Raw genomic sequence first — 27340 nt, forward strand, 5'->3', positions numbered from 1 at the left:
ACATGGCGGTCACGTCAAAAATAACAATGGGTTGCCAGTGGTGGGTGTTCGTTGAAGGTTAAAATTTCATAAAAAATAAAGTAAATCATCATCTAAAATTCGTAATAAAAACATATGTATGTATTGAAACATATGTACGTAATATGAGCAACTTAATAAAATATTTACCGTACACAAATTCTTCATTTTAAATACATTTCATGTTTTTATTTTAAATACTCAATGCATAACAATACCCCAAAGATACGTCGATGATCAAAATCTCTGGTGTCAGTTTGGCTTCACTTTTGGTCATAGGATTACTCGTCCTCTCTCTTTCCTTGTCTAAGCTTTAACTCTTGATTATCCAATGGTGTGAAGTTTAAGTTTACTACTTATTACACAGAACAAGATTTTGTTCTTTGTTATTATGCATCAGATGTCCCAATGACAGTTCACAGTTTGGCGCCAGTCAAATAAAAAGGAGGCAAATAGACAAAACATTTTTCTTGGATCACGTTTATTTGATTCTTGTAACAATGTAATTTCTATTTAAATAACCAGCTGGGACAATATTAAAATATATTGCAACCATTCTAAAATCCGGTAAGCTATAAGCCGTGTTATTTTCTTTAACCTTTAACCCCATAAGATAGGAGCTTCAGAATTCAAACCCATAAGTGTTGTTTGAAAGATTAGCCAATATATAATTTTTATGTAATTTCCTTACTTATTTAGAGTCTGTAAACAGCCTAAAATTAGTAAATGTTTCAAGTTATAAGAAATGAAGAACTTGTTGAAGCTTGTTATTATCTTCAGTATCCCTAATCAAGATTAAACCTGAGCCTTTCACTAATTTATGTACCTGAAACCAGAATCCTTAATACCTAGGAATCAACATCAATTAGACTAGATATTGCCAAGATTATAACAAGAAGATTCATTTAATGCTAGTTTGTCATATTTGATGGTGTGGTTAGGCTTCGGGTTTAGTTAGAAAGTAATTTATTGTTAATCTGTTTTAACACATTCACAGTCACAACTGCATATGAAGTCACTTACTCCATAAGAAGACATGTATACATGTGAAGCGTGTCTGTGAATGTGTTAATTATTATACCTGCTGTTCAGTATATTTACCTCACGAAATTTAATGATACTGATCAAATACATATGACTTTGTAATAGGCTTAAGATACGATTTTCTCAAATATTTTGTTGGCAAGTATAAGCATTGTGTCTAGGTAATATAAACAGTCTATATCTAATGCAAAAGTGTAGATATACGCCAGGGAAATAATTAAAAAGACCCTGTTCGGGACTGTGACAAATTCAGATATCTAAAATGTGCTTTAGTTATTATAGGCCCAGTGGCGGCTCGTGGTAATTTAAGGAGGGTGTTCAATTAAAGAATGTAATTATACAAACGGTGAATAAGCGCCACAGACGAAAAATTTTTGGGGCCTCGCCAAAAGATGTTCTGTAAAATGAAACCTATCTTCGACCCGATTAGTCAGGATGTCACACACTTTTTTTGTTTTGTGCAGAATATGATACCTACTGAATGATGGCGCTTCTTCGGTGGTGAAAGTGGAGGCAGAAGTTATGAATAATGAAATGGCTTTGTCAAAACTGTTTAAAAATCCGTTTATTTTAACGGCATCCAAAGACCGAGATTGAAATTAATTCTTTGAAAATACTAAGCATGGAAAACAAAATAAAGAATGTAGTTTATCACACCCACATAATCAATCATAATCACCCACATAAGTTTTTCTATATTGTTCAACTTTAAAACAATGTTTAAACTTTTTGTTTCTTATTCCACATTCTTGTACCAAGTTTATCTCCGGCCAAGTTAGTCCATTCTTTTTATAAGAAGTCGATTTTCAAAACTATTTGCATTTTCTTTTATAAACTTCACTGAATAAGGCTCCACCATCCTAAAAAAACTACCTACCAATATTGTATTTAATAAAATCCCACAACAGAAAATGCCAAACTGTGAATCGAAACGCTTCGCCCCGGTCTCTGTATGCAGTGCACAAATCGTCAATGTTTTAAGATAGGAGAATCCCTGGTTCATGGATTTAAGAGCTCTCGTTCTTCTATTCTATAGGGTTACTCTATAGTGGCTGGGTTCAATTTGAATTCTGCACTTACCACATGCATCTAGCATAGCAGTGTTGTGCAAACAAATTATGTGATTAATAAATACAGTTATATTTTAATGATACTATGATATTTATGAGATTTAAAAAAATATTTTAATGATATTTATGAGATTTTTAAAAATATGTATTTTAATGAAATTTGATTGGGTGTTCACTGCACAAGTGAACCAATGGAGAAACTGCCCCTGTATAGGCCTGTATATAAAGAAAACCTATTTGTTTTATGCAGAGATTTAGGAGTCTTTGATTTTTTTTCTTACAGTAAAAAGCTCAATATTTGAGGTAAAATTGCAAAACTTTTCAAATCTTAAAACATAATAATTGAAAGCTTTAAAATAGATATTACTAAAGTTTTAATCACTGCCGTTTGATCCAGGTTATCGAAAATCCGGGTTAACTGGAGAATATGGTAAAAATTAATAAAATACGGTATACTTACAGATAAACTCCATTATCATTGCAAAAACATGAAATACATATTATGCACAGTACATCTAAATAACGTACAGTCCATCAAATACTGATGCAATATCGAATCACATACACATTACTACTCAAATATATTACATACGTTTTCATTGTTGAAATGTTTGTCTGATGAAGATCGATCCGGGATAGTCAGACTTCCGGGTTATCGGAGGCTGACTTATCGGGGTTCCACTGTACATTAATTCTATGCATACCAAATGAAAGTTTAAACTACAAATTGTTTTGCAAAATTAACAGTATTTTTAACATATTAAACAATTAGAATAACTTTTAACACTTTGACTGCCACAATAGGGAAAAAAGACGTTCCTTCCAGCATAGGCATAACCAAACCCCCCCCCCCCCCCATTTGGATTTACTTTAAACTTTATACGCGTAACACCATTACTATTTCATACCCCCCAGAGACCATGAAGTAGTTGTAACCCCCCCATAGGATCATACTGGTTACACCTCTGCCTTCCAGCTGCAAACATTTTTATCCTATATATTACACATACCAGCTACAATAAATTGAAGAGTACAGGGGAAAAACAAGGAATGCCACTTTTCCATGAATTTTGGTTTTTCACGCCATGTGGTAGCAAAAAGTGAGTACTATCGACTAGAATATCGATTTAGGACAATAACTAGAAAGATCAGTCTATATAAATTTTCTAAGAATTTGTACCCAGGAGAAGAACCAGGATTGTCCGTACGCCACTGAACAAAAATAAGGAATGTTAGCACTTTTTTGGTGCATTATTAAATTAATAAGTTAATATAGATTAAGATTATATTAAGATTATAGAATAATAATTGTTAGAATTCTGCTAAGAATCTCCTAAGTCATATTTAGATATCATAAGAATTAAACCTTTATTAGTGTTTATCTCAATATGTATAAAATGTGACATTTCTTGTTTTTCCCCTGTACTCTTCAATTGTTGATTCTCGTGACTATAGAATCAAATTGCCTGTGCATCATGGCAATCTTCTCATGACAGTCAAATTGTGAAGCTGTTATTTTTACACCTATTTAAAATAAAAATATATTTGTCTGTATTTAAAAAGGTGACAGTTTTAGGTACACTCATTTCAACTTAAAACAAAGTTGCATATTTTAGACTAGAACCACTAGGTAAAAAGTAGGGACAATATTATACTTAGACAGCATTGTCTTTGAGTGTTAAAAGTGAGGCTGAAATGAAGATTAGTTGGACCATGTTAAGAGCAAATAACGATCAACAGGTAGCAACAAACGCGTTCCAAGATTGCGGCTCTAATTTTGAATATTTTGTCGAGATATTTGGCACACATATTCGTAATATAATAAAGAATGGCGGTACAGAGCCCAATTTGAGAAATATGTTAGTATGTGGAAATTACTCTATAAATAAATAAAATATTGAAAAAAGGAGCCTGTACCGCCGTTAAGAAAGACAAAAACTTTCTTCAAGTAAACTTTTTTATCCTGTGCCTAGATTTTGTGTCAAATTGGAACTACTAAAAATCGATTTTTTTATAACAAGAAATCGAACGTCACTGACTTGGCAACATTTCGCGCCTATGTGTATAAAAATTATTGTTTTTGATGGTTTTTGATAGTATAAACGTCAATGTCAGTGTCGAATTACCGACGCACTGTTGCCTCACTTTTGAAAGTTCGCAGAACTTTCGCAATCTTGGACCGCGTTTGTTGCCACCTGTTGATCGCTACTGTGTGCTCCTGGTGGGTTCAAACATGTTAATGAACTTCGAAATATTTTAAGTTTCTTTATCTCCAGTTCTAGTTAATAGACTTTGAAATTTTTTCTAATTCTTATGTACCTACTTTTTGCGTACATTACAAATACGCAATATTTTAATACTATTATTAATAAATAAACAATGTAATTTGTTTAAACAATAAAAAATATATTTTTATTTAAAAACTCGAATTTTTTAGTCTATTCTAGTTATTAATCATCTATGTACTGTATAGTTTTAAGTCTTTATTTTTAAAATGAAACTAATTGCTTTTTAAAATTATTACAAACAAATTAGCAAAGATAATTTCTACTTTTTATCTAATTTTCCCAGACTATTTCTATTTCTTACAAATTTTTCTAAAATGTTATCAGCTTTTCAAACATGAAAAATATTTTATCTATGAGTAATACTTTAAAAGTTATTCCATTTGTTTATAAATCAAAAGAAACCACAGTTTTGCAGAAGAGTTTTGTGTTTTATTGATTCATATTCATAGTTTGACACTTAGACTTTCATTTGGATGAATAGAAGTACTGTATTTTCATGTTTTTCTCACTAATGTTATTACAAAAAAAAGGTGACGGGGCTAAAAAAATTTTACACTAATTAATGGACAAAAATCTGAAATTTTAAACATTTTTGCATTATTTTGCAGTTTTCGAAGCAACAGATTAACTTAAAAACGTTTTGCTATCGCTATTTAAAAAAGATAAAATTTTGTAAGTTTACCCCAAATATTTAGTTAAGAAAAATATCGAAAAATGGCATTTTTTTCTAAATTGTTAATCATTAAAAAATATACCAAGATCTCTACAGAAAATGTATAGGTTTTCTTTCTATAGACCAGGGGTCACCAATTAGCGTACTGCGGTCCGCATCCGGACCATAAGCTAGTTTTGTGCGGACCATCAATAAATTCAGAATATACCTAGTGTTTGGCAATTTTGAAAATGTTTGGCCATGAAATTGTGTACTATGTTTGGCTCAACTTCTGTGTGCGAAGCTGCTTTATCAATCGGTAGAGATCTCACTTAACAGATGAATATCTCAACTCCCTAATGAGACTCTTCTTCTTCTTAAGGTGCCTATCCGTTCCGGTGCTTAACTTTGCTTGCTGCTATTCTGAATAGTCCGGTTGTCTATATATTAAACCACTTTCTTAGGTTTTGAAGCCAAGATATTCTTCTCCCTGGTCCTCTCTTTGCAAATAACCTTGCCTTGAAGAATGAGTTGCAACAAGCCATATCTCTGTTCATTCCTCATAACATGGCCAAGATATTCTAGTTTGCGCTCTTTGATTGTGTAGAACCTCAACATTAGTCACACGATCCACCCACGAAATTCTCAAAATTCGCATGTAACACCACATCTCGAATGCCTCGAGTTTTCTCAAAGAAGCCTCGGAAAGTGTCCAGGCCTCTACTCCGTATAATAACGTAGAAAATACATAGCATCTGATGATAGAGATTTTGGTAGCAAGAGGTAAATCATGGCTTCTGAAAAGGACTTCATCATTATGAACGCTGATCTCGCTTTTCCTATGCATTGTTTTATTTCACTTGAGTGGTCCCACTGGCTGTTTATGTTGGTACCAAGGTATGTGTAGCTGTCGATCCTGTCAATTAGTTGTTGGTTAACCAAAAGCTGTGTATTTAATATTTCGCGCTTACTGACTACCATGTACTTTGTTTTTTTCGTATTGAGATCAAGTCCGTATTCTCTACTTATATCTGATATGCTCGACATTATTCTTTGCAAACCATCTAGACTGTCTGCAAAAGCTACAGCGTCGTCGGCATATCTAATGTTGTTCAGACGCACTCCGTTGACTAATACGCCTTCCTGTAGTTCTCCCAGCGCTTGCTCGAAGATACATTCAGAGTATATATTAAACAGCACCGGGGACAGGATGCATCCTTGCCTCACTCCTCTATCTATGGAAACTGCCTCTGTCAATTGGTCATCCACTTTAATATTGGCAGTTTGGTTGTAATACAAATTATATATGATTCTCAAGTCTCTATCATCTACTCCCGCTTCTTTCAAGATATTTATGAGTTTATCATGTTTTACTCTATCAAACGCCTTTTTATAGTCGATAAAACAAATATACACGTCGCAGTCAACATCCCTGCATCTTTGCATAAGCACTTGGACAGCGAATAGAGCCTCTCGGGTGCCTAAGGCATCGCGGAATCCAAACTGCGTCCATGATATCTGTTCTTCACATTTTTTATATATTCCGCCGTGTAATGAGACCCAGTTGCACTAAACTCACTCCAAACTTCAGACAGGTTGTACATAAAAAAATGTAATTTTTCTCTCTGATAATTTAATTTTGTAAAGAGTTTCCCCCCTTATTGTTATACTTACTAATAATTAATTTTGAAATTAAGTAAACTGTAGTATAAAATTGTCATGTGCATTTTTTTATATTCATTTGCTCTCTACTATATATGTTAAGCAGGAGTACTTTTCAGGTGTGCATATAATTAAAATAATTTTCAGATTTAATAAGTTTGCAACAAACACCTTGCATTGAAACTAATGTAGAAAAGATAACATGTTAATTAGCATTTTGTACTATGATTATTTATTTTAAATTCCTCAGTTTCCTTTCTACAAAATTGAAGATGTCTAAAAACTTCATTACCATTCAAAATATAAACTCCTAATTTTTAAAATATTCTCAGTAACAATTTAGAATACTGCTGTTTCCAAAATATACTGATAATAACATCAAAACAATACACAACGAATTTATATTTTATTTATTGTACCAGGAAAACTTGCAGAAAAGTATACAGTAACCAAAAAACAATCAGATATTAGTTTTACTTTCCACATTAGTCCATGTGTGAGGCCACTTTCGTATGAAAAATGTTTCTGACTCGATTTCTTTGCGGATTCCTGTTCAAAAATATCCCCTTTAAACAAATCAGAAGGGTGCCGGGTGAAACAATTTTTTAAGCAAATTCAAAATTATTTTTTGCCTCGAAAAATGTATTTTTAGATTTCTTGGGTAATTATAAACAATAAAGGTCTCTTACCATATTTCTGAACAGTTGATAGTTTTCGAGTTATAAGCGATTTATAATCTGAAAAATGAGAAAATATGCATTTGCGATGCTTGAAAACTCTTAAGTTTTAATAAAATGACAGATCTTTTTTTATTTAAGATGACCCAAAAATGGTAAAAACATATTTTCGCGGGCAAAAAAGGTGATGTATTGAATTTGTTAAAAAATATATTAAACAACTTCTGCCCAAAAATTTCGCCCGGCACCCTTCTGATTTGTTTATAGGGAATATTTTTTAACAAGAATCCACAAAGAAACCGAATCAGAACAGTCAGACACAGGCAGCATAAATCCGGACCCCGGAAGTATCATAGGTTATCGAAACGGACCCTCAGGGAAACTAATTGGTGACCCCTGCTATAGACCTATAATAACAAAAAAACTTTCAGATATCCGGATTTTTCACAGAAAAATCTTTTTTCGCTGTTTATAATACAATTATTTCCCTGTTAATACAATTGTTAATAAAGTTTATAATTTCTCACGTTACAGAACAAAATGAATGCTGCAGCAGTTTCAGAAGATTGTAAATCCTTGAAAGTTTTACATGTCAATAATAGCAGAAGATCCCTATTTCCTTCTGAACCTATAGAATGTGGGTCTGATTCTGACTTGGGACATATCAGCCCCCTCAATTTTGATTCAAGTTTTGAAAATGAAGAAAATATTTCAAAGCTTGATCAAAGTTCCTTAGATTCAGTAGCAGATATTGGGGACTATGATATAATAGGAATAGTAGATACTCAAGAAGTTATGATGTCGCCATTACATTTAAGTCCTTTTATTAAGCAATCTCTTATGTCTGAATCTCCATCTAAAATGTCTCCAACATACAAATTAAAAACCCCTCACGCTTCATTAGATACTAATTGTAAACTTCCAAAATTGTACCATAAATCTCTTTTAGATTCTTCTGAAGGATCTACCAAGCGCAAGTTATCACCTGATAATTCTCCCGAACAAAACAAATTTATCAAATTAGATCCAAAATCTTCTAGAGTCCGCACAACCCTTTTTCCTGAAGTAGATTTTGCCCTCTCAACCAAACTATTTTATTCAAATACCGAAAATATCATGGACAAAATTAAAGACAAAAGAGAATCCATTGTAAAACCGTCTACTCTCAATAAACGTAAACCTAAATCTAAAGGTAGGATTATTGGAAAGATCAATGCAGGAGTTAGTCATAAAATAAGAAAACCTAAGGCAAAAAATATACAACGAACAACTTTAGTAAATTCAAAATTAAGTGCAATTGGGAATAACGCAATAACCGACTATATAGTAGATCTAAAAAAATTACAGAGTTCCCAACAAGCTCCAAAGTTAATAATCAATAAAGAGAATACAGATCCAGTGTTACAACACCAAAATCAAATAGTCCCAACTAAACAATCTTTTTCTCAAACAAATCAAATCGTACCTGCCATAACTCCTGCAAAAGAAAATACAATCTTGGTAAAACACCCATCTTGTCCGGAACCACAACCAAATCCCAATAAAAAGTTCTTTAAGTTTGCAAAATCTAAAGCCGTAGTAAAAATGAACAAAACCATAGAATTGAATGTTGACAATGGGAGAATGTCATTGGTAGACCAAAATAAAAAATCCGGAAATACAGAACGTAACAGTTTTGATATGAGTGACTTCTATGCAGACGATCCTGAACTGCCAGTGACAAATATTGAAAACATTCTTTCTTGTTTAGAAGAGACATCTTTAGAAAGTAAAATAACTCTTCAAGCACATACCTCTATAGCTGCTTCTGAAAATTCAATTCTCTTACACCAACCCATGTGTACAGAGGACTTGATATTATCTCCTATTTCACAAATGTGTGATGTTACATCTGGATTGGCTCTAAATAGTCCTAAGAGAGGTAGAAATCTTACTCCAGTGTTAACCAAAATGTCAGATACTTCAAGGTCAGCAATGAATGGAAAGCTCTTTCCAGTTTTCTACCCAGGATCTACAAAGACCCCTGCAAAAATTGAAAAATCTATCCATTCTGACAAACAGTTCAAGAAATTATCGAATACGCAAATGCTCTTGGATGCCGGACAAAAGAAATTTGGTTTAACAGAATGCCATATCTGTGGGCTCGTGTATCATATGGGGGATCCCAGTGACGAAATAATGCACTTAAACTACCACAGTGCCCAGCATATACTAAGATTCCAGGTGAGTATATGAATATTCCAATAATTCAGGTATTCGTTATCATACAGACTGATTACGCTTCGATTAGATATGTCACTGAAGGAACCGCCAAAATCGGCAACATTGCTGTATACCATAATTGTATTTTAACAGCTTGGCTGCATTAAGGGGGGGGGGTATGGTTTGGAATATTTAATTTTTTTTTATTATTTCAAATAAAAGTGCATACTTTCAAGAATACACTCTGAAAATTTCAAAATAATCGGAGTAAAATTACCAGAGATACAGGGTGGCCTTCTCTTTTGTAGATTATTCATCGATTCAAAAAACATATTCCAATGTGCATCACTTTACGATTTGGCAGACAAATAAGAAGATGAAGATGCAGTTGTTAAAACTTTAAACGCATTTTCCTCAAAACTGCTTTTTCAAATGCGGTGGACATTGTAACTGAAAAACTACCAGGCCGATCTACCTGATATTTTGCACAGATTTTCTTTAGACATTTCATGAGGTAACAACGTCGAGATATTTTTATTTTTTTGCTTATTTTTTGTTCAACAATAATAAATCTGTTGACTTTCACAAAATTTTTACCAAAAATTTCATTTTTTTGAATTTTGACTGATACCAAAAATTCAAAAATCATTAAAAATAAAAAAACTCGACGTTGTGACCTCGTGAAACTCATAAGCTAATTAAATCTTTTTGAATTTGTTGTTTCGTATGATCGAGTGTCGAGTTCTGATGTCCACCGCAAAATGCATTTTTTTGTGAGCTGCCTGTCAAAATTTGTCACCAATGGCTTATTTTTCAATATTTTGGATTTAATTTTTTTCTAACATATTCTTTGAATTGTACTTAATATAATATGCTTATTTAATTTAAAAATAAAATAATTCTACCATAGCTTCGAAAAAAATTCACAAAAATGTGCTTGATATGTTGATTTCAAACCATACCCCCTCCTTAAGAGACAAATAGACCTCGTATTACAATAAAGGTTGGCTGCATCAACCAACCATAACGCACGGTGGCAAAAGTTCACTACGGGATATATATGAGTCTTGCTTCTCAGTTTATCCTCATAATATGAGTAAATAATTCACAATAATACTATCTTTTTAGGGCTGGAAAAATGAAAAGATCGTGGCAACTTACCACAATGGTAGAATCATACAAATTTTACCAGGAGATTCGAAAATATGGTGGAAAAAAGTCAGTGAGCTAATGCATGTTATCAATCAGGATATTGGCTGTTACGATGTAGACATATCTTTAGATAACTGTCAGGTACGTAATGTTTCCTTTGGATACTTCTAATTGTTTTATTCAACACTTTAATTCAATTAATATTCAACAAAATAATTTAATTTACAAGTTTAATGAGCTCACATTAGCGCGTCATCAATATTACTTCGGGAGATAGTAGTACACCCTTTTTCGAAAGTTCTGCGAAACTTTGGCAACAGTGCATCGGCAGTATTTGACACTGTCTAGATGAAAGCTCATTTTTGTGACAATATACTCATCGGCTCGCTAAATGGAAGTAATAGAAAACGGTTTTATTATAAGTAAATAAATATAATTTTTTTATTGTATATTATTATTTTAACATAAAATATACTTACCTACAAAACTCACAATTAATAATAATCTATTTTTTCAAATAGCCGACAACTTGGATCTATTACACAAAAATATAATAAATTAATTATAGACAAACACTACTTAATAGACATAAAAAATAATACACTACTGCAGTGAACAGATATTGATGTAGATCATTGGTTCCCAACCTTTTATATCTGGCGACCCACCTCCTGATGTTTTTCATATTCGCGACCATCCCTCACCCATGATGATACGCTATTCTGTACTCTACGTCACTCAGCTACTGTAAGAGCCACGCTACGAGTTACCTGAAATCTGCCCGTGACCCACTAGTGGGTCGAGACCCACCGGTTGGGAAACGCTGATGTAGATAACAGGTGCTATTACATTTAGAAAACCGACGCAAGTTTGTCAAAATGACCAGTGACTATTTCTGTATGTTGCCTAATCAGTTATTAGTTTAATATTTTCGATTTCTTGATATAATCAATTTTAGTAGTTCCAATGTGACACAAAATCTAGGCATGGGATAAAAAAGTTTTTTTGAAGAAAGTTCATGTATTTTTTTGTTCTTCCTAATGGCGGTACAGGTTTTTTTTGTAATATTTAATTTAATTATAGAGTAATTTCCACATACTAACATATTTCTCAAATTAGGCTCTGTAATACCGTCATTATTTACTATATTACGAATATGTGTGCCAAATATCTCAACAAAATATTCAAAATTAAAGATGCAATCTTGGAACGCGTTTTCTGTTTTGATGACGCGATCTTTAGTTTACTAAGATCCTGGAATACTCTTTGTTGTATTTCTTATTGCTCAGGTTTTTTCTCAGCCCATTATTAGCCCCCTTTCTTATTGGCACCTTAATTAGACTGAGGACGGCACATTTTTATGTGTACATAGCACATATTAAATATTGGTTTTATAACCATGTTATATATTATAAATCCAATCTAACATAACCGGTTTTAAACCCGTTTTTACCTTACTCAAAGTCCATTTTTTAATTACAGTTAGAGCCCGTTGCACTCTATCATTGACTGTGCCATTAAATTTGCTGTAAGATGACCAGTTCATAGCCAAGAATGTGATACTTGAGTCTAGCGCTGAGGCAACTAGCACACCCATGATCATATTCTATAAGAGTGGAGATAATTCTCCCATACCTACAGCTTCTGGTTAGCAGTGCTGACATTGTATCTTTCAGTAATATTGCGTATATAACACGGCTCCTCAGCATGCAACCTATTCATCTACAGTCTGTTTTGTCTATGAGTATGTGATACCTGAGTCTAGCGTTGAGGCAATTGGCTCACCCATGATCATATTCCATAAGAGTGGAGATAATTATTCTTACCTACATATAGCTGCTGGTTATCAGTGGTGACATTGTATCTTCCAGTAAGATTGCATATATACAGGGTGGGGCATTAGTGTGACAAAGTCCAATTACTCATTTGTCGTAAGAGATACGAAAAAAAGTTATTTAGGTAAAAGTTGGGGCACACATAGTACCATAATTTAAAAATATTTTTAAATATACAGGGTCGTCCGTATTGACAGGGTGACACAAACTTATGTTTTTTTTAATGGAACACCCTGTATATTTTTACATTTTTGGATTCTCCTCGATGTTTCCTTTCTTAAAATATATGGTTTTGTAATATTATACGAGGTAGTTTAAAAGTTAATTACGTTTTTTTGTTAATTTCTTAGCAAAATCTACACCCTGTAGAATTTTAGTGATTTGACATCAAATTGTTATTTTATGTTCAAACGATTTTTAATATAGTCTACTATTGTTAAACATTAACAGTATAGCGAAATGTTTAATTTTAGTATACAGGGTGGGTCGAAACTCGGAATGAGTATTTTCTGAGTTTTCTTAAATGGAACACCCTATATTTAAGTATTGTAATGAAATGATATTTTATGATACTTTTTTATTTCTTAAGCATTCCCTATACCTAAGTGCTTTAATTTGTAAGTTATTCGTGATTCTTTAGGCCAAACATTAATTGTAAGAAAAATTACGTGAAATTTTATTAGGTGGCTGTGAAAATATTTAATCAAAAATAATTTTTGGAAACGAAAATACATCATAATCTAGTCTGATCCTTAATTTAGTACTATTGGATGAAATATCCAAATAAATTTGTAGTTACGGTTGTTGGTGCGCAAAATATTAATAAAAACATACAATATTCTACCTAGTCGGCTATGACACTAAATTTCCTTAAAAATTTGACATTATACTATGTTTATAGATCCAGTTGCTTTGCTACCATTACTAATATGTATTTTTCTTATGAGAAACTGATTAATAAGATTTTGGTGCTAGTGGAATATAACAAAAATGTGCTACTAGCAATAAGAATTTTTCATCAGAAGTTCCCTGATAGACGACAACTAAGAAGAGAAACGTTTAAAAATATACTAGAACGGTTTCAACGGACTGATCATTTAGATTATGATAAATCTGCTCGAATAAAAACTATTGTAAGTGAAGAAAACAGCAATTAAATGTAATCCTTAGTGTCACTAAGGATCTGCATATTAGTACAATCGTTCTTACAATCTAAGTATCTAGTCTGTTGAAACCGTTTTAGTATACTTTCAAAAGTTTCTCTTTTTGATTGTCGTCTATCAGGGAATTGCTGATGATAAATTTTTATTGCAAGTAGCTAATTTTTGTTATACTCTCCTAGCACAAAGCCATTTTAATCCGTTCCTCATTAGAAAAATTAATATTAGTAATGGTATCAAACCAACTGGAACTATATAAATAGCATAATGTCAAATGTTTAAGCAAATTTTGTGTCATAGCCAACTAGGCAGAATTTTGTGTGTTTGATTCATATTTTAAGCACCAACAACCTTAACTACGAATCTATTTAGATATCTCATCCAATATTAATAAATTAAGGATCAGGCTAGATTATTATGTATTTTTTTTTCGAAAAATTACTTTTGATTGGATATTTTCACGGCTACCTAATGAAATTTTACGTAATTTTTGTTGCAATTAATGTTTGCTTAAAGAATGACGAATAACTTACAAATTAAAGCACTTAGGTATAGGGAATGCTTAAGAAATAAAAAAGTACCATAAAATGTAATTTCATTACAATACCAAAATACAGGGTGTTCCATTTAAGAAAACTCAGAAAATACTCATTCCGAGTTTCGACCCACCCTGTATACTAAAATTAAACATTTCGCTATACTATTAATGATTAACAGTAGTAGACTATACTAAAAATCGTTTGAATGTAAATAGAAAATTTGATGTCAAATCACTACAATTCTACAGGGTGTAGATTTTGCTACGAAATTAACAAAAAAACTTAATTAACTTTTAAACTACCTCGTATAATATTACAAAACCGTATATTTTAAGAAAGGAAACATCGAGGAGAATCCAAAAATGTAAAAATATACAGGGTGTTCCATTAAAAAAAACATAAGTTTGTGTCACCCTGTCAATACGGACGACCCTGTATATTTAAAAATATTTTTAAATTATGGTACTATGTGTGCCCCAACTTTTACCTAAATAACTTTTTTTCGTATCTCTTACGACAAACGAGTAATTGGACTTTGTAACACTAATGCCCCACCCTGTATAAGGTGTCTCCTCAGCATGAAATCTATTCATCTACAGTATGTTTTGTCTATTATTCCTGTTAGATGAATCATCCTTGTGAATGCCCAAGAGTTACCTCACAAAATGTCTGAAGAAAATCTATGCAAAATTTCAGGTGGATCGGTCAAGTAGTTTTTAAATTACAATGTCAACCGCCTTTGAAAAGAGCAGTTTTGAGAAAAAGGTGTTGAAAGTTTTGACCACCTTTTTAAACTGTTTTTGTGTATCAAGTCGTCAAGTGATGCACACCGGAGTATGTTTTTGAATCGAGGAGTGATTTACAAAAGAGAAGGGGTACAGCTGTTGTATGTTTCTCATTACACTCAAGCGTGCTGGCGTGAACTTGTGCAAAGCGAGTCGAGGGTAGGGTTATTCAACATGTATTACCGGTAATTTTTCTTCTATCAATCTGAAATTTTCAGAGAGTATTCTTGAATTTATGTACTTTTATTTAAACTAAAAAAAAAAATCGGAAATTTTGAAATTTTCAACCCATACCCTCCCCTTAACACGTTCTGTGCCCATCTTGAACAAACGCCACTTGCTGGTACCACGCACTTAAAATAATAGTCTCCCGTTTTATGCCGCTCACATGGCTTTGGGAGTATTCGCCGTGTGCAAGTACTTGGAGGGGATACGAGAAACGATCGTGCGTGAGTCGCGGAGAAACCTTGCAACTTTCTTAAATAAATCATATTGTCAATTGAAATTGTCAAATTGACGTATATTTCATACCTACTGTCATTGAAGAAGAAAAATTATATATTGCTCCACAATATTGATATTAGGTATATGCAATTTTTATATAAAAGTAAATTTAATTAATTGTATTTTGCTTGCAGTACTGCATTTTAATAATTAATTTTTACTACATACAACTTTTTACCTTTTAATAACATAACCTGAATATTACTTTTTCTTCTTATAATTTTTTTTGGGCTATGGCCTTGACAAGTATCCAGCAACCGGGACTAATATAATTGGTCAATATAATTAAAAGTGCGACAAATATTGCTGAGCTATGAAACCAGGTGTCGCTTTTCCGAACTTGCACGATTCCAATAGCAGGGTAGTCTGCTATATCTAGGGTCTACGGTATACAAGGAAGGTAACAGGGCTAGTGCTACGCACCTATTATTACCCCTGGTTTTACCCAAGATACTCATTTTATTCAGGCTAAGTCGACCTGTGGCCTATAGACATTAAAAATGTCTAGTTGTTCTTGCCGGCGGTGGGATTTGAACTCCGGCCTACCAGCACGCGGGCCAAGCATACTATCGCCTGAGCTACGCCGGCCCTACCACGTACTTAAATGATTTATTTAGTAACGCAGTACATACTACCACCTGATACTCGTGCGTCTTCGGCACCCTTTGATGAAACCCTCGTGATGACACACTCTGTCGTCGTGGGCACTGGACAAGTTAGGGGGGAGGGGGATTGGTTTGAAATTTTCGATTTTTTTATTATTTTTAATGAAAGTGCATAACTACAAGAATGCTCTCTGAAAATTTCAGATTGATCGGAGAAATAGTAGGAGAGATAGAAGCGGATTTTGCTCGTGATAAGTAATATGGAAAAACTATACGGGGATATGTTGAATTAGTTGTGTACATGACTGTCTCCAACGGGCGGAAACCAGAGTGGGGGACGAGAGTAGTTATAATTGGTCAAATTCGCGGTTTTTATTATTTTTTTTGTGACGCTCATGATCGAGATAGCGGGCCAAAATTTGGGAATAAGTAGGTCATGACGTAACTAAGTAAAATCTCCAGGGGCGGAAAGCTGCGTGGCCGTCAAAGGGGTGGGGGCAGGGGCGAATATAAAAATTATAAAATTATAAGGGGTTTTTTGTGACGTTCATGATCGAGATAGTGAACCAAAATTTGGGAGTAAATAGATCATGACGTAAGTCATGATCTACTTATTCCTTAATTTTGGTGCACATCTCGATTAAGAGCGCCACAAAAAAAATTATAAAATCCGCGACTTTGGCCTTTTATAACTACCCTCGTCCCCCACTCTGGTTTCCGTCTCTGGGGATTTTACTTAGTTATGTCATGGTCTACTTATTCCCAAATTTTGGTGCACTATCTCGATCAGGAACGTCACAAAAAACCTCTTATAATTTTTATATTCACACCTGCCCCCACCCCTTTGTCGGCCACGCAGCGTTCCGCCCCTGGGGATTTTACTTAGTTATGTCATGGTCTACTTATTCCCAAATTTTGGTGCACTATCTCGGATCACGTGCGCCACAAAAAAAATAATAAAAACCGCGACTTTGACCCCTTATAACTACCCTCGTCCCCCACTCTGGTTTCCGGCCGTTGGCAAAAGTCATGCACACAACTAATAATTAGTTATGTTGAGTTAATGTTGAATTATTCAACATATCCCCGTATAGTTTTTCCATATTACTTATCACGAGCAAAATCCGCTCCCAGCTCTTGGACTAAAAATTACCAGAGATACAGCCTGTTGAATATCCCTACCTTCGACTCGAAAACATATTACGGTGTGCATCACTTTACGATTTGACAGACAAAAGAAATTGAAAATAAAAGTTGTCAAAACTTTAAACGCATTTTTCTCAAAATTTTTCTTTCAAAGGCGGTACATTGCAACTCAAAAACTATTCGGCTGATCCACCTGAAATTTTGCATACATTTTCTTTCGACATTTCGTGAGATTTATTTGGTTTTATCTCGACGCTGTCGAGATATATTTGGTTTTATGCTTATTTTTTATTTAACAATAATAAATATATTGATGTTCACCCTTTTGTTACAAAAAATTTCGCTTTTTTGACTTCCGAGTGATACCAAGAATTCAAAAATCGTTAAAAATAGAAAAACTCAACAGTGTTACCTCGAAAAACTCAATAAGCTAATAAAATCTTTTTGAATTATTTATTTCACATCATCCACTGACTGAGTTTTGATGTCCACCGCAAAATCCATTTTTTTGAGGTGTCTGTAAAAATTGGTTACTGTTGGCTTATTTTTCAATATTTTTTCTTGAATTTTTTTTGAATATTCTTTGAATTGTACTTAATAATTATTATTTAATTTAAAAATAAAATAGTTGTACCATAGTTTAAAAAAAATAACAAAAATGTGCTTGAAATGTTGATTTCAAACCATACCCTCCCCTTAATGTATTAGTATTCTAGGTCTTTTATACATTTTTTTTATAATCATTGAATTTTCGCAGGCTTTCTTGTATATAAAGAAAAGGGAAATTGCTGGTTGCCTAATAGCTACCGCTAAATCAGATGGTTATAAATTACTTTCTCCAGTTGATAACGAAGTTGACATTTGTTCAGAGACCACGTATCCGATAAAATGTGGAATTCCAAGATTATGGGTGTCGGCAGCTAATAGAAAACAAGGAATTGCAACAGAAATGATGAATTCCTTAAAACGAAATTTCATTTTAGGTTATACATTAAAAAATTCTGATATTGCCTTTAGTTCCCCTACAGAACAAGGAAAGAGGTTTGCCCAGTGCTATTTTAAAACTAACAATTTCTTTATTTACTATGTTTAAGTTATAATAAGTTATTTTATCAGTGTCACAGAAGTCAAATCCTAGACTTGAGCCAAAGAAAAATGAAAAAAAAATGCATCTTATGCCAAAAGTTCTCTTTGGCATTTTTTTGAAAGTTTAGAATGTGGTATAAATTGCAGTGAAGGAATTCTATAACATATGTCCTAAAAGTTTTGGTACAAAATATATATCGGATTTGTTTAATGAAGAAATTTATTTAATTTTAATTTATTTAATTTATTTAACTAGTTATCATAAATTACAACTCAATACTTAACTAAACTATACTATCGAATTATGTAGAGTGGCCCACGTAGACGCAAGTTTCTTTGAATGTCTCTCACGAGGTCCTGGACAGAATTCAGATCAATTTAGTCGCTCTTTTAATAGTTCTTCATTTTGAGCTTCCCAGACTCTATGATAAACCTTCCTAGACAGTAAAGCCCAAAAATCCTCTATTGGACGAGTCTGCTGCAAGTTTGGTGGATTATCGTTTGTGGGAAAAGGGGTATGTGGTGTTGTTGATGCCAGTTTTCGATATCTCTTGAGTAATGGCATGCTGTTAGGTCTGGCCAAAATATAATATCGTCACTAGCTTGATGTTTGTGGACAAACTGAAGAAATTTGGAAAGGCAGTCATCAATATAGCTCTGACTATCCAAATCATCACCCCAGACTCTTCCCACAAAAGTTCGGGATGTACCCCTGTAAAAAATTGCGCACCAGTTGGTGCGCAATAAAATTGGGCAGAGAAGTGGGCAACGTGAATGTGTAAATAGCTCACTCGCGCTGCCGCTGCTAATGCTACTGCCATTGCACGGCGCTCCTTCAAAAGTCGGTTTTCGAGATGGAAGTCAAAGGACTGGCAGCGCGAGCGCGAGTAAGCATTCACATTAAACTACTCTCTCTCTCTCACTTGCCGCCGGCAAAGCGGCAAGTGAGTAAGGGAACAAGACGATGCTGTCGTCACATTCCATTCTTGAGAAATGAGCTGTGAGGACATTGGCGAGGAACTGATGTGAACACCTCACTCGCGTCGATATCGTATTTCGGGCAATGTTTCCGGCAACGGCAGCAGCGGCGGCAATGGCTGAGTATAAATCCGGCATAAGGTGTCTGTATAAAATCCACCGTTTCCCTTCATTATTTCAGAATTGAAATATTTTTCATCTAAAATAATGAAATTTTCATTGGCAGAGTGTACTCATCTTAGTTGACAACATCATCTTGGTATAAAAAGGAGTTGCGCTTGAGAGTATTTGGAACATTTACGCCTCTTTCAATATTTAATACTATTTTTCCTATATTCCAACAATATCGTACTCTTAGAAGATCTGTATTGACGAGCCAATCTTCTAGTTGACATTTCTGGGTTTTTATTCTTCTCATAAATCTGTGCTCTGTACGTAAAGAGAGTTTAGTCCTAAAACACCGTTTTGAGATAAACGCGTTTAAAGTTTGCAACATCCCGTGGCGCACTTAATAACTCATTAGTGTACAGTGTGTTAAGTCCCAAAATTGTGGGACTTAACACACTGAGTCTTCCTGTTTCTTAAATAATCATGCGTCTAAGTTCAGGACTTAACACGCTTTACACATATTGTTTTTCATTAATTTCTCAGTTTAAAAATGGAATTGGACTTGACAAATTATACACACATGTAGATATCAAATTCTACCATACAGATAGTGCATTTTCTAATTTCGACCATTTTTGGACTTAACTCGCTTTACTCACAGAGCACAGAAATTTTAAATTTTATTCTTCTTCTCTGACATGAGACGTGGTATTTCCTGCTCGCACTCCGCTACTGTTCTATAAATGGTTCTATACCCTATTTCACGAATATACGACTGTTTTGGATTATCTCGACAACGAATATTTTACTGTGTAAAATATGAAGAACGAAAGTAAATTGCAAATTACATTGTTACTTATTGAAATAACTATTAGACCAGGACTAATCTGTAAAAAAACGTCTATTTTTGGATGTGAGAGGTGGCATTCGGATTTTTGCAGATAAAGTTAGGTGACAACTTCAATAATTATAATTGACTTATGCTCCTTCTCAAATATGCCCGGAACATTAATAAAAAAATTAAAATAATTAAAAATTTCGAAAAACATCGATTTTTTTCTGCTTTCTTTGTTTATAACTTTAAAACGATTCGTTTTGGAACAAAGTCGCAGAGAAATAGAATAAAGATAATTGAATTTTGTATGATATACGACTGGTCAAAAATGTCTTAAGGTATTATCTTTTCTGCAATATAGCAGTAAATACAAAATAAGGGGGCAAAATACGTCTGTTGTTATTCAATGTTTCTTAACCCCTTTGGTGGCACTTAGAACCTTAGTAATTCGCTAAGAAAATTCTTATAACTTATTTAAACGGTCTACCAAATTTCATAATCGACCTAATAGATTATGCATAATAAATTTGCAATCTAAATGTTTTTAAAAAAGTTCAAATTTTAAAAAATCTTTCTGAACAAAAAGTAGACCATTTAGAAGTTGGCTAATTTTTTTACATATAAAGAGGTGTTTTACCTCTCTAATACACTTTACAGAATTAAAATCGGATTATTTAAGGGGCCTCAGCAATGTTTTAAAATTATAAACAATTTTTTTGCTTATAAACAAATAGCTTTATTTAATAATAAAAAAATTAATTTTTAGCAATGCAAATAATTAAAACCGGTATAATTTGACTTAAACTTTCAAATGCTGTCAGCAGAATTGCTAATTTATTTTTTAATCAAAAGTTATTCGCGCTCAAAAATTGCAATTTTTCGATTTTTTGAAAGTTTCACCGCGTTTATCTCAAAAACTATGCATCCTACAAAAAAACTGTTTTATTTTGCGAAAAATCGATGTTATGTAATTCCTCAAGTTCTTTCTAGATTATAGATTATAACCATTTACTTTTCTACTTCTTATGTTGCACACTAAAATACTCGTTGTCGCGATAATCCAAAACAGTCATATATTCGTGAAATGATCCATATGTGAAATATTTTCATTCTGGAATATTCGAAAGATTTCAGCTTTTTAACCCGCCAATTCAACTTGTAGATACTTTTTATTATTTCTAATTTATACAACATCTTAGTTAAAATTAAGCCAATGAATTTTGGACCAAAACTTTTAGGACATACGTTACTTCATGTCTTATTGTAATGCTCGGATTTCTTAAAATATTGTAGTTTGAGAGGAGATATATAGTCCAGGGCTCATCTGTTTTTAGATGGACGTTGAGAGGTGACTCAAATTTTTTTGCAGAAATTGCTTAAAAATAACTCAAATAATAATATTTGAGTTATCCTCCCACTCAAAATGGTCCGGAACATTGTTTAAATAATCAAAATTTCAAAATATGAAGGAAAAATTCGATTTTTTTATTGGTTTTTTAAATATAACTTTAAAACTGTTCATTTCTGAGAAAAGTTGTACTGACTTAAAAGTTGAGTAATTAAATTTACTATAATATAGAATTGGTTAAAAATTTAAAAAATAGTCACCCTTGTTGCAAAATAGCAATACTTGCGAAAAAAAACCATACAAAAACAAGTATTCGCATTTTACGTCTTTCAACCATTTATGCTAAACTTAGACCTTCATATTTTACCCAGAAAAACTTTATGATATAGTTAAACAACACTGTAAATTTCATTAAGATCGGTGTAATACATTTTGCAAAATAAATTTTGAAATCCAGCTTTCGCAAAAAAAATTCATTTTTTAAAAATGTTGCAGGACTGAAAATAAAGCAGATAGTAAGTTGATTTTTTTTTTGCTTATAGAAGTGTACTGTACCTTTCATTTGCAATTTACAAAATTAAAATCGAGTAATTACCACGGCGTCAGGAAATTTTTTAATAAAACATTAATTTTTGGTGCTGCGTGCAGGGCAGCGGTGTTCGATTCACACAAGTTGATTTCCATCAAAATTTGTTCTAATCTTTATTTAATATATTATTTTCTTACTCTATATTTTGTTGTATTTTAATATTTTAATTTCACAAAAATCAAACTAATTTTATTATTGTTTGTGAAATATTGTTTAAACAATTGCATATGTTTAAAAATAATAAACTTTTATTCTCTAAGTTAAAATATATGAACAAAGAAAGTTTTTGCTAAAAAAAGTGTTATTTCAAAAGAAAGAGTATGTGTTTTTATTTTGCAATAAACAAATTTATTTATTTATATCGAAATGTAATAAAAATTAAAATGTATCAATCATTATCAAAGGTCATTGAAATGCCCAATCAGAGCAAACTATCCGCTGTCCTGCGCGTAGCACCAATAATTAATGTTTATTTAAAAAAATTCCTGACGCCGTGGAAGTTAATCGATTTTAATTTTTTAAATTGCAAATAAAAGGTACTGTACACTTCTATACGCAAAAAAAATTTCAACTTGCTATCTGCTTTATTTTCAGTCCTGTAACAATTTTAAAAAACGAATTTTTTTTGCGAAAGCTTTATTGCAAAATTTATTTTGCAAAATCTATTGAACCGATCTTAATGAAATTTACAGTATTGTTTTACTGTATCATAAAGTTTTTCTGGGTGAAATATGAAGGTCCTAAGTGTAGCATAAATGGTTGAAAGACGTAAAATGCGAATACTTGTTTTTGTATGGTTTTTTTTCGCAAGTATTGCTATTTTGCAACAAGGGTGACTATTTTTAAAATTTTTAACCAATTCTATATTATAGTAAATTTAATTACTCAACTTTTAAGTCAGTACAACTTTTCTCAGAAATGAACAGTTTTAAAGTTATATTCAAAAAACCAATAAAAAAATCGAATTTTTCCTTCATATTTTGAAATTTTGATTATTTAAACAATGTTCCGGACCATTTTGAGTGGGAGGATAACTCAAATATTATTATTTGAGTTATTTTTAAGCAATTTCTGCAAAAAAATTTGAGTCACCTCTCAACGTCCAAATGTACTAATATTTTTACAGATCCGCCCTGGTCTAATATAGATGTAAAATCATTTTCTTAAAAATGTCGGCCTGGTTAGGGATTTCGATTAAACTATGCTCTCTTTTTAAACCAGGAGGAGTAATTCAAATTTATCGCGCCATAATGTTTGTTTGTAATTGGTCCAGCGTCAGGCAAGTTTACTCCCCTGTTTTGAAATTTTGACACTATTGACATTTATGAAATTTTGACACTATTGGCATTTCATAGGTTAATTAAGTTAAACCGGCGATTTTTTGTTTTTTTCTGCGTTATTCCTTTAATTTTTAGATTTTCAGTCTGCTTTTATATAAAAAAGCAGTTGTTTTTAGAATTAAAAAATGCGAGATCCTTTGTAAAATGTATATTTAAAATTCCCAAAATAAGGGTTACATTAAATCACAGAAGGTTTTCGGATTAACTACTCCATCATCAGTGTTATTAAATGCCCTAAAATATGTATAACCTAATTCGTGGCAGATCTAGACATTTGCCGTGGGAGGGGAAATTTTGCCTTAGGAGTGGAACTTTTATTGACACACTAACCAAAAAACATAAAGATAAATCCAAATTACATAAAAGACATAAATAGTAACTTAAGTTTCGTTAATTTTCCTAACTAGCGCTTTTATTGGGTTTGATTTGTCTGTGGTTTAAGTTTCAGCTAATATATTTTTATATTTCAACAACTTTTGTCTTTACTGTTGGACGTTGTTAGGGCCATTTTCCCTCCCCGTAGACCCACCACGGGTTAAGAAAAAGGTTTAAAAAAGTTGAAAAAAGTTGTATAAAAGGTTAAAAAATGCAAGAGATCATACTTACAAAAAGTAGCATGTCTGAGCCACCAAAATGTTTTGTATTCATTTGGCCATTAACTTCAATATATGTGAGGTTTTAATCCTCAAATTCCAACCACATGGGAAGAGTCCTGTGTTGCCCTGGGTAATATCCAGGTATATTTGCAACATCAATAAGTATTTTTATTAATATGTAGTATAACACAACAACTGTAGACATTTAAAGGGTTTTTACCCAAAACATTTTGATGGCTCAGGCATGCTCAGGCAATCTAATTTATAAATCTAGCCGATACACAGTTTTTCCCGTACCATACAATTTAGGCTTTTACTATTTCCCTCAATATCCTGCTGATGATGAGATTCTTCCTTCTTTTTGCGAGTTTATAAACTAAAAGTATATTTTATAAGTAGGAGTACCAAATTTTGTAAGTATTTTATATAAAACACTATTTTGGTTATTTTTGATAAAATCTGTATCGCTAAAATTGTTTCTACTTCATTGGCAATTGAATGCGATTTTTCTTTGGGCTGATATCTTTAGGATTTAACTTCATAGTCAGTATTACTTTTATATACGTTTACAAGAGTACAATGTCTTATCTTAAAATATGGTTACGTGTTTATATTGATAAATATAATATATTCTTTTAGATATATGTATATTTTTTAATAGAACTTATTTTTTACTTAAATTAAGGATGTTTATAGTTAAAAAATTAGCAATTATTCAGTTTTCTTAAAGTTTATTTAAAATTGTCACTATAGGCTATTCTATCGACTTACAAAAACTAGTTGATAACTAGATAAGAACTAGATAATGTCACAAGACTAGCGATGGAGTTCAAGAATTTTTGAATGCAGATTATAGATAACGGCTTAAAAGATCTTCATCATTATTAGTGATGCTACAATCCTAATTGAGCCTGACCTTCCCCAGTGTATTTCGCCAGTCGATTCTGTTGGTGTGATGAGTATTCTATATAATGTTTGTTTTTAGTTGCTTGCTTAGTACAAACTAACATTTGTTTGCAAGCAGTATCATTCATTTTACTTCTTCAGATGTGTCATTGTCGCTTGTTATGAGGGAACCCAAATAGATAAATTAAAATTTTAAAATTAAACTATAATTTTTAGTGCTTTATACTGAAGTTTTATTAGCTATTTCTTACTCTGTTTAGAATTTTGCGCTCAAAACGTTTAAGCAGTTCTTGGTCCCTCTGTGTAAGGGACTACGTTTATTTTTCATTTGTTAGCACTGGTCTACTAGTGTTTTATAAACGGTCAGTTTCATAATTTTTCTGGGTAGTTTTGAGGCCATCGGTCTTCTGAAGCCATAGTAACACTTATTGGCAAGCACTATTATTCTTTCAATTTTGTCATCAGCGATTTTAGCAAGGTTAAATAAAAAATACTTGATGTCTTAGTCCATTTTTGCAATGACAGGGCCTTGAAAGATCGTTCTGGATTCTGACCATACTCGCTACTCCTGTGAGTGTAAGTTCTGTTAGTTGGATAAGATGATGCGATATTTGGAATTCCACCTTAGCGACATTTGGAATCTGCCTCACTGTAAAGATTTGGTCAGTGGTTAATTTATTAGGTCGGAAGCCGCACTGATATCCTCCCACTATTCGTTCGGCGTAGGGGAGCAATATTTTGTACAATACGTTGGCACAGCATAATAAACGAAATCAGCAAGGACATACTACGATGCCGCCTTTGAAGTTAAAAAGTACGGAGCCGACATTGATCGAGTAGTACATCTCAGTGGTGATGTGATGTGTTCGTTCATCAGTGTTGCCGATGTCACTATATGAAATTATATTAAGCCACTGCTAAAATGAGCAGATTTTGCTAAAAATTATGTTAAAATTTTTGATCTTGGTAGTTTCTAAGGGTAATAAAAATACATTAAGAAAAAAGTTATTTTATTCAACTTAACTTGTTAATTCAAAAATACTTGTAACAAAGTTATATATAACATCATATATTGTACTATAATAAAACTATATCTGGAACGCTTTCAAATAAAATTTCCACATCCTCATCTTGTGAAAATGAAGACTATATTATGTGATTAAAAAAATTTAACATTTTTTGAATGTTTGAAAGGAGTAACATTCTTTTACTCCTTCACTTTTGCTAACACTAATTTAATATTTGCTCACAGATGGCATTTAAACGTCGACAGACAACGATATCTAAGAAAACGTGATTTTTTTTATTTCTGCATTGCTGCAGTATCAGTTATTGCACTAGCTTTATTATCCGTAAGAGATTCTTTTTGCAAAAGATCTTTTCTTTTTGAAAAGATTAACACTACAATCGCCATTCATCTTCAATATTTTGTGTTATGTCCCAATTATTGACATAATTCCCACAGGCATACGTATAAAATTATGTTAAAAAATGTCATAAAAGTTAAGTAAATCTGATAATTATGTACAAATCGGCAACACTGTCGATTTTCTACACTGTCTGGTACTACGCGAAAAATGGCCGACGATCTGCGCAGTAATATGGCAGTAATAGTGCTCGAACTTTTCCCGCCTTCTAGTGTGTCACTGCTGTTGCGTTTTCTATGCTGTCACGTTGGGCAGTAGTTCATATGCTATGTTGAGTACTGTGATGCCTCTATAATTATCACACACCATCATGTCTCCCTTTTTGTGAAGTGGATACAGTATGCCCAATTTCCAGTCTGTGGGTGTTTCTTACTGTTGCCAGATTTGTTTTATTTTATACTTATACAAAATATACTAGACAAAGCCAGATTTGTTGTTAATTGGTGCATATGTTTCAAAAGAAAAACCGCCGTTTTTAAAAACTTCAGCAGTGAGATTATCTGAACCAGGGGATTTGTTATGTTTGGAATGTATAGTTCGACCTTTTAAATAAACTTAAGAGAACAAGTGGAACAAATAAATCTCTGTAATTGAATCTGCCATACACAGTAACTTAATGATATTTTTGTAATTCGAATTTTTGTACAGTAAGTTTTTGTAAGTTTATATAATAAATTTTACATTTTGCAGCAAATGTTTTATTTAAATCAATCTTCTTCTTTGGGTGCCGTCTTCTTAGCGAAGGTTTGCGATGACTTCTGCAAAGTCTTCTCTATTTTGGTCTTTTC

At 32.6% G+C, this 27340-nt stretch overlaps 1 protein-coding gene across 1 annotated transcript; it reads left to right on the top strand.

Moving 5' to 3' along the window:
* Positions 1 to 227: 227 nt before the first annotated feature.
* Positions 228 to 27246, top strand: LOC114326403 (N-acetyltransferase ESCO1). The gene is made up of 4 exons (XM_028274765.2): positions 228 to 585; positions 7946 to 9634; positions 10742 to 10906; positions 18097 to 27246. The coding sequence occupies exons 2-4, from the start codon at positions 7952 to 7954 to the stop codon at positions 18430 to 18432; spliced, it is 2184 nt and encodes a 727-aa protein (XP_028130566.1). The 5' UTR covers positions 228 to 585; positions 7946 to 7951; the 3' UTR covers positions 18433 to 27246.
* Positions 27247 to 27340: the final 94 nt, after the last annotated feature.

This window comes from Diabrotica virgifera, chromosome 4 (assembly GCF_917563875.1).
Source record: "Diabrotica virgifera virgifera chromosome 4, PGI_DIABVI_V3a".
Classification (NCBI taxonomy): Eukaryota; Metazoa; Arthropoda; class Insecta; order Coleoptera; family Chrysomelidae; genus Diabrotica; species Diabrotica virgifera.